The 9,647-nt window shown below is 38.8% G+C and overlaps 1 protein-coding gene across 1 annotated transcript; it reads right to left on the bottom strand.

Moving 5' to 3' along the window:
- Positions 1-1,552: 1,552 nt before the first annotated feature.
- On the bottom strand, positions 1,553-9,587 carry LOC144519278 (lysosomal thioesterase PPT2-like). The gene is made up of 8 exons (XM_078252294.1): positions 9,210-9,587; positions 8,241-8,394; positions 5,408-5,503; positions 5,143-5,250; positions 4,938-5,021; positions 4,747-4,831; positions 2,376-2,430; positions 1,553-2,218 (listed from the first exon to the last, which is right to left on the bottom strand). The coding sequence occupies exons 1-8, from the start codon at positions 9,369-9,371 to the stop codon at positions 2,075-2,077; spliced, it is 888 nt and encodes a 295-aa protein (XP_078108420.1). The 5' UTR covers positions 9,372-9,587; the 3' UTR covers positions 1,553-2,074.
- Between the last annotated feature and the right edge of the window lie 60 nt (positions 9,588-9,647).

Here is a 9,647-nt window from a genome sequence, read left to right as displayed (position 1 = left end):
AACACACGTTTTGCATCGTTTGGGCCCATCGTTCAAACAAATTCTTTAAACGCACTGCCTGAAAACGCACTTTTTTGAAACCTGGTCCCAGGGTGAAAAAATTTGAAAACGGCTCCCTTTTGGCTTCGTTTGGACGGCGAAGCCGCATACGTGTGTATCGATGATGTCATCGCCACACCCCTCAACCTCTAACGTTATGTAGCTAACGTTAAACATCGCTAACGTAACTGACACTCCAGCAGGGACGTAACGTTAACGTTAGCTGCTATGGTTAGCTGTTTATAAAGTGGAAGTAGACAATTTATCAACTAGCTAGCTAATCTGTCTGCTTATCAACTCCTTGAACGGATTATAGTAACTTTAAGCACGGTTTATTGTAGAAAGGCTACCGCAAGAAAAACGTGTAGATTATCAAAAAGACATTGGCTCATTGATGTTTGTTTGACTGCCGATGTTAGCTAGCAGCGTTAGCGCGCTAACATTAGCTCTGCTAGCTAGCGAGCTGCAATCATGTCCAATGGCAGACAGAATTGCAAAATAAAAAGCAATCCAACAGCACATTATACAATGTAAACAAATACACATTTTCTTGTGGCGGCCTTTATAAAATGAGCAGTGGTGAAAGTTATTATAGTCTAGCATGTTATGATCGGGAGTGACTGAAGACTATGCTCTTCTTCTCCGTTTTTGGTGAATTTCTGTAGCAAAAACACCGCCACCTATAGGCCTGGAATATGAAGTAGTGTGTTGAGTCTTTTACAAATGGATCCGTTTGGACTTACATTTTTTTTTACACGGTTCCAGGGAAGACAGGGAAAAAAAGATTGTTTTGGTACGTGTGGACGTGGCCTGAGCTTTAATTTTCTCAAAGACAGAGCAGGCTACCCAGGGCTCGGTTTACGCCTATTGCCATTTCTAGCCACTGGGGGACCTTAGGCCGGCTAGGGGAACTCACATTAATGTTAAAACTCATAAAGTGACATTTTCATGCCATGGGACCTTTGAAATATACAACATCAACATCTACAGTTTGAAAAGTTTTTTTTGAATCAGCACCTCTGCAATGTAATTAATTAAAAATGCAAAGGGCATTATGTAGGTTACTGGACTATAATACAATGAGGAGTTTTTATTCTTGCGGGCAGTCAGTGTTTATAACTCAGGGTTAACATGCAGGTGTGGATTGTTTCTTGGTTATGGAGTGTGATTGTTACAACCCAACACCACATTTCACAGAATTGTAGTTAAAGGCAAACTATTTAACTTTTCCCTCTTCGGTCCCCCTATAGGTTGTCTCATTGGAACTACAGCTCACGCGGCTGTAGTTCCAATGAGACAACCTGTAGGGGGACCAAAGAGGGAAAAGTTACATAGTATGCCTTTAACATCATATCTCAGATGTATGCTGCAAAAAAATTAAATCACAATTTTGCCAATATCTTTAGGTACAACTTCATTTTTTTTATGGTGAAAGTGAAAATTAGATTTTATGTTTTATGGTTTTAAAAACTCTCAATAAAAAAATAAAAAAAATAAACAAACAAACCGATAATAATTTTGAGATTAGTTCATACAAAATACTTTAATACAGAAGAACATTTCGCATATTCTTAAAGGATCAATTAACACCAAGTTACATGAGGCAGAAACATAGGCTATCATTAATCTCTGCGGGTTGAAACTCTCCATCATGCCTAAAAGTTGCACCCTGAAGAAAGGATGACAGATCAGTTTTCATTGCTGTGTGAATTCACCCTTTACAAGACACCATCAGCCATAAACCACCATAAACATCCACCAAATGGCAGCAGTTGATTGGCCATTACACTGTAGATAAATAAGGTCATTACTAATGGTTTACCACAATGCATGGCTCAGTGCAGACTATCACCCACACTATTCAGGACCATTTAAGGAGGTTTCTATTAAGGGAATTTCAAAGCATTAAAAATGAAATTTTTTTGGTTGTCTATGGAAGCCTTTTTTTTGTTCAGAAGAGAAGCAAGAGCAAGCATTTGTGAATTATATATATATATATATATATATATATATATATATATATATATATATATATTCATGTGAGCCACTTCTCTATGCAGGTACTGAACACTGTGTAGTTGGAGTGCCATTGAATGTGCTTCACTCCAGAGTGAACGCACACTGACACGTCGCCTCGAGCGTCCAGCGTCTTCAGCCCAAACGTATCGTTCCTGTAAGTCTTTTTTTTTTTTTTTTTTTTAAAAGGGAGAGAAGAAGAGGACAGGTTATTACAAAATGTCTACCATTTTACAGAGAGCCTAAAGTAAATATAAATATAGGTAACTTTCCAGATACAATGGTGTGTATGTACTGTATATATTAGTTTTGCAACTTACCTCCTGGTTTCTCATTTCTACAATGTTTTCGTCGCTGTCATAGAATCCAAAGTGGCTGTTAGTTAAAAAAGAGGAAACAGTTCAGGTAAAGAGGTCTTGAAACCTCTGCTGCAGTTTTGACCAGAAACAGTTCACTCAACACACATTTTGAAGACTAACTACTGAATTGTCTGGAACCTTAGTATCTCTCTAAGCCAACGGTGTCATTTCCACTGGGAATGACTTTTCAAAAATCCTATTTCTGTCCTGCTCACTTTTAAGGTTTCTGTGTGATGTAATCACTAAGATTTCTCTCAAAAGTACCTTCAGACTGTCAAGCTGCCAAAATCCAGAATGGAAATATTGGTAAGAATGTGTTCATCTACATTTTTAACTTTTACTGTAGGCTTTTACAATCTGTCCTCTGATTAATAAAGGTTGTACCTGCAGACTGAGAGGTAGACCTGCAGGCAGACTTAGTTGTAAAAATACTCAGTCAGTCAGTCAGTGTTCTCCTAAAAAAAAAGCTATTGACCATCAATCAAAGATTAGGTCGTAAAGGACAGAAGCAAATACATATTTACCTATAATATAAGTTTTAGGTCTCTATTAACAAAAACCTTTAAGTGGCATTAGTATACTGAATTTGTTCTTTTTTATTAGGCTACTATTAATTTGAAGGCCCCATATCTATACCATTATAATATGTTATTTGCTAGAATGATATGAATATAGTGTATATAAATGCAAAAATCATTCAAATGTTGAAAGGTTATGTTTTTGATTTTTTTTGGTGAAGGACCTCTGACTTTATGTGGATTGTGCATGTGTTTGGATTATTCAAAAGCCCTTTTTTTAAATCAAGTTGTTCTTAATGTGAACTTTTCTCATGATCAATTAATGTAATAACAATTATTGTGATGAATTTAGAAATGCTCAGGTTGTCATATTATATTCATTCTGTTTGGCTGTTTATTAATAAAGGAAGTCCATTCAGAACAAATAATATACCTAGAAAGAAGTTGGTTAAAAAGGGGTTATATAATAGGGCTAATTAAGTCTTCTGTTAGGAGCACGAGTATATTATTGTTGTCATTGTAAGAGAAAGAAGGCTGTTATATATCCACCACTAATTAATTAGGCGTATTTATCACAGACACACTGATTGGTCGCCACTCAACCACAAGGTTTGCGGTTCAATCCCAGGCTCCTCCGGCCACATGTCAAAGTGTCCCTGAGGAAGACACTGAACCCTAAGTTGCTGTATGCATAGCTGTCCAGTGGCGTAACGAGCCAACGCCGGGCCCCTAAGCAGGATTAGCAAGGCGGGCCCCCCTACTACAGCACGTGATGACGGCGCAATGTCCACGAGTAGGCTACCATCAATAGGACAGGATAGGATCATAGAGACACAGCATATAAGAGATGAGATGACTGACAAAATCAGGAGTATCCTACGCGCACCACAACAACAAAAAACACTGGTGAATGCGCACCATAACACATGAAAAAACACACAACGGCAGTCCCTCCAGGATTTCGTGGCCTTTTTTTTAGATTGTTGCGGCCCAAAATGCCTGATTTTGCGATAAAAGCTGCGATGTCTTTTGTATGTTTGTTGCAATGAAGTTGCAAAAAAAGTTTTTTGTATAGTTCTTTAAGGAAACTTGTTTTGGGGAGAATAATAATTATTACTATTAATTAATTACTCTGGGCTGAGATTTCCTAGCAACCTTACCAAAAAGGCTCAGGATGCTGCAAATGTTGGTATAATATGAAAATGGCTGGTGGATTTAAGACAAAAAGTAATAATTTATTGAATGAAACAAATCTGAACATATGTGTCAGTGGCTTGTTGATCTTTACATTGTTAGTTAATTTCCTATCCTGGCCTGGGACACACATTCATACGGTTTGATAAAGTACTTATTGGACTTTAACTTAGCATTGCACTTACAATAACGAGTGCAGCTGTCCTCAATTTAGGTCATCCTGTACGTCTCATCTCCGGTTTTTCCTGCATCCACCGTGTGTGATTTTGTGTGTGTGTGTGTGTGTGTGTGTTTTGTTGGTAAATGTGAGATGTTCGAGTCACACACGTGAAGAGAACTGTCTCTGAAACAAGGAAATGAATTTGACCCGTTCTCACTCCCGCTTGGTCAGTGGCCAAATGCGATAGCGGGCCCCGGCTGTCAATCAATATCTTCCAGTCACGCGAGCCCCTGATTGGTCCGGGCCCGTAAGCACCGCTTACCCTGCTTACCGATAGTTACACGTCTGTAGCTGTCCACTGCTCCTACTACTTAAAATGGGTAACATGCAGTAATTCAATCTTACTACATTGTACTTTGAGTATGTGACAAATTAAGAAAGTATAAAACTTTGATGAAACCTGGACTGCCACGGTGTGATGACGCCATCATCTGGTCCTCCAATCAGTACAAGCTTCTTGATACGCAGGAAGTTTTCTCTCCATGCTGAGGAGGTGAAACGGGGAAATGCATGACTTTCTTTCTAGAATGCATATTTCTACTGCACGCCCACACACATACAGCACATAATGACAGTAATGCATTCCACTACCTTTCATGTCGTTGTGAGGTCTGTCACCATTAAGCATAGCCAGAAAGCTGTTGCCCTGCAGGTAGCGCGGCCGATGGTGAGGGTCTGTGGAGAAAAGATAAATAAATATTGGTTGTACACTAGTATCTTTTCAAGAAGTGATGTAATAGGCTACCACATGCAAGTAAAGGTAAATATTTTCTGATTTTCAAATCATATTTCTCACCGTTCCAGTAGTTGCAGATAGACACTTTCTGTCCCACTCTGTTGTAGCAAAAATTAAACACTAACTTTTTTGTGCAGTCAGGAAATACCTTCCTCAGGTATTCTGTGTCTGTGGAGAAATCCAGCATTGTGAAATTTAGGATCCATTACAAAAACTGTCTGAAGTTCTGGCAAATTAACTGGGACTCCTTTAATGTCATGATTCGCTGGAGGACAAGGGTTATACTGTACAGACATGCTTAAAACATGAAATGAAGCTCCTTGACCTCCATACTGCCCGGCCTGTGGTGATGACAGCGAAACAAAGCTGTGCACGTTGTGGTCTGGAGCCATGGAGAGAAGTGCTCGACAAATTAGACCACCTTAGAAAGAATAGGAGAAGACACAATATCAAGAGAGTTCCGACAAACCAACATAGGCTACATGAGATCTGGTGCAGGGATCCTTAAGTGTTTAATCCCTCTGGAGAGATGCATCTTATATGTTAAGAGTGGATAAAATATGACAAATGGGTGCCTTCAAATGCATTTGTTACACCAAATGAAACAGGTTATAGGAAAACTGTGTATTGTTTTCCTTTTTTCCTTGCCAAAAAAACAGCGGCTGTGAGGCTGTACATAGGAACAGCGTGGCTTTTAGCCGAATGCTTACAGATGCTAGCATTCTCATAATGAAAATGCTAACATGTTTAATGGGTATAATGTTTATCATGTTCATCTTTTGTCTGTCTTGACTTTCTTTTTGTTTGTTAGCATGCAAAAAAGAATTAGTGTAATGTAGTGCTAATTTGTGTAAATGCATGTACATCTGGGGCTGATGGGAATGTCATTAGTTTTGCAGGTATTTTTGGTCTTAGATAATTGGATAAACTGACACACTTTTTGGCCTGATGTTGGTTAGATGAAAGGTTAAGGGATGACTAGTCTATATCGACGACATTTCATTTCCGGGATTGTTCAGCTGCCGCCGGATGTTACACCGGATGTCCCTAATTTTCGTCCGGATGTCCGTCACCTGTATTCTAAACTCTGGTGGATTTATGAGGTCTATGTTAACTGCTCCTCAGATCTCTGCAGGGTAAATCCAGACAGCTAGCTAGACTATCTGTCCAATCGGAGTTTCCTGTTGCACAACTAAAACAACTTTTGAACGTACACATGTTCCACCAAAACAAGTTCCTTCCAGAGGCTTTTTTGCAGAGGCGCCGTTGCTCTGTCCGGTGAGCCCAAGATGATCGTGATTGGTTTAAACAAATGCCAATAAACCAGAGCAGGTTTTTCTCCCATCCCAGAATGCTATGTGGACTAACCAGAAGGTCTGGCAATGCGAGACTAAGGGATGAACAAAGTGATTATAATTCATCCTGAGAGGTAAGCTACACAGGCATCAGAAGAAAAGTCAGTGGATCACCAGAGTCATTACCTGAGATACATGCCTTTAATACCTTTTGTGCCAATATAACTAATAAATGTTGAGATAGGCTATTTCACAGGATAAGTGAAAACTTTGACCAGCTGGTGGCGCAGTCAGATACATCCTCTGAGAACTATGAATGTCCACACAATTTACAGTAATGACAATCTAATGTTTGTTAAAAGTTGACAAAAGCAGTGTTTTTCTTGACAAAATATATTTGTTTTAGGTTTAATATGAATCTGCTGTGAAAAAAAAATGTATTTGAATGACATTTAGATGCATTTTAGCAGATGAAAATGTGAAAAGTGAAAATTAGTACATAGCTGCATGTCCAACTGGAGGATAAAAGTTAAACGTTTGTTTCCTGCACAAATGCAGGAACTGTGAACCACTTGGGTACAACATGGTACTTTCATTTTACTTGAAATGTAGAAGTGAAAGATGAATACCTGTGAAAATAAATACTGTTTGTCAACTTTAATGTGTGTGTAAAGCATTTGTATCTACTGTACTGCTGTGTGTGTGTGTGTGTGTGTGTATATAGTGAGCAGGAGAGAACTTGTGAAGGGAAAATAAGATCATCCAGGTCATGCAAACAAGAGACTTTTCACTACACTGTATACTGCTTATTCCTACATATGTTCATGTGGTTATTTCGTTAAACTGACCTTCAGGAAAAAGATACTCTCCTCCCTTTCGCTCTGTGTAATCTTCTGCTGTCCTTGTAGTCGACATGTAAAGATTAAACAACATGCCCGTTTGTCTAACATTATCTCACAGAGCGAATGTCTCTTAGTCTCTGACAGACTGAACGACGGTTCTCTTCTCATTCACTCTCATCTTTGTTTTTGATGTATGAATTGACTGTTCACTCAGTTGTCAGTTTATCAGGTAAACCAAGCTTAGTCTAATGCAATCAAATTCAACAATTTGCTGCAATAACTTCTCCCTTCATGAAGGTTCTAATGATCAGTTTTTGTTTAAACTCTTTTAGAGAGACGGTATAATTCAACGTCAATTTGGAAGATGTTTGTGATGCTGTTGAACTGTATTGCATTATACAAATAGGTGTTTACATTATTTCGTCTACCTCATAATGAGCGTAGGCTAATCCATCGAGAGCAGGATCAGTATCATGCTCAAGGACACCTTAGAACGGACCACCAACTCTGCAATCAGTGGACGATCTGCTCTACCCGCTGAGCGACAGCCGCAGATTTACATTTGTTTGATGTATTTTTACTTAACAATAAATGAAACAGGTTTTAAACATAATCCATTTGGAGTGAAAATAGAAATGCATGCCACGCTCACATTCCATTTATTTCTTTTAGGGATTTCAAACTTGTAGTCTTCAGACCCAACCACTGCTGACTCAAATGATGTCACTTAAGGCAATATATCAGACTTGGCACAGCTCCCTCTGTAGTCACTAAAAGCTTTATTCAACTTTCCTTTCATTTTATCTTAGTCCTTATGAGCCCTTTCTTCTGTCTTTTACTGGCAGGACATTTTAACTCGGATGCTTACACCCATCATTAGTGTTTACTTTTAATTTGTAAGAATGGGTTCACACTGCTGCTGCATCCCAAATTGGCCCTAGATAAATGCTCACAGTTTTTGTTGCATGGCTAAAGAATGGCAGTGGTGTGTGTATACAGTGTGGTGAGTGTGTGAGTGGACCTTGTGAGAAGCACACAAGATGGACGCCATCAGGAGCTTTTTGCACAATGGAGTCGAAGGCTTTCCTGAAGCCTTGGACCTGCTTCCACATCGGTCCCAGACTGGCCCAGTTATCATACAAGTCAATCACTGTCACCTCGGTGCCTGGATGCACCTGTGAATAAAAGAAAAAAGGAACAGAGTAACAGAGAAACAGTAATCGCTGATTAAATCAACTATCAGCCTGATTACGGTTAATGTTATCAGCCACCTCAGTCAGATGTAGGCTCATACAAAAAAAAAGTTCTTCCAAAACAAAACTGATCTTGAGGAATAGAAAAACGACAGGGGAACAGAAATCATGACCTTGAAAGCGCTTAGTGATTTTCACTTCACTTGAAATCTGACTGCCTTTTAAAATAATCTGTAATGTACCTACTGTAGATATAAAGTCCAAAATTAGTTTAATTAATGCCTTAAGTACATTTACTCAAGTACATGTACAGCTTTTAGGTACTTGCTTCAGTTTGCTACTTTATATTTTTACACTCGATTACATTTATTTGAACTTTAGTCAGTTACTTTGCAGATTCAGATTGTTAATACACAATATAATCAACTACTAAATGATGATGTATTATTATAAATTACTGTAAGATACCAAATAACCAGTGGAAGTCAGCCCCACCTTTACAAGCTGCAAAATTAAAGGGATGTTTACACATTAATGCACAAGCAGGTTACATGATTCTGAAATGAGCCATTCTGCATAATGATTACTTTTACTTTTGATAAATAACATTTTGAATGTAGGATTTTTACTTGTAACAGAGTATTTTCACACTGTGGCAATATTACTTTCACTGAAGTAAAATATCTGAGCTTTTTCCACCACTGATTTTCTACAAAAAATGACTTCTCAATAGTCTCTCGTAAAAAAAACAACAACATTTTACTTATTTGCACATGTTCGCTTTTGAGATGTACTACCTTGTTTATGTGAAAAGCCAACGTGCTGAACTGTTTTGGTCCATCCAAAATGCCATGCACGATGATGACAGGCTTGTACCCGTCAATGCAAACCCCTGTTAGCAGCAGCAGCAGCTGCAGAAGGAGTACCGGTGATTCTCGGATGATCTGCGGAATCTTCATCTCTCCACCCGGTCACAGGTTAACCCTCTGGCCGAGCAGACTGGAGGATCGAGAGAAAGGACCCGGGAGAGACTTTTGCCCCGGGGTGATTGGGTCTTAAAAGAGCTGATGAGTAATTATCTATCTCTTTTAACTTTAGTTTGAAGACTTGGAAGGCATGTGCGCGCTTCCTTCCTCATCACTCCTGTAATAGCGTGTGTTTTTCATTGTTTGAGATCACATCCGTTTTCGATGTTCAGTTAGACAACGTATAGGGCTGATGACTCACAGCTTCTC

Source organism: Sander vitreus, chromosome 6 (assembly GCF_031162955.1).
Source record: "Sander vitreus isolate 19-12246 chromosome 6, sanVit1, whole genome shotgun sequence".
NCBI classification, from domain to species: Eukaryota; Metazoa; Chordata; class Actinopteri; order Perciformes; family Percidae; genus Sander; species Sander vitreus.
This window is presented reverse-complemented; position numbering and strand designations above follow the sequence as displayed.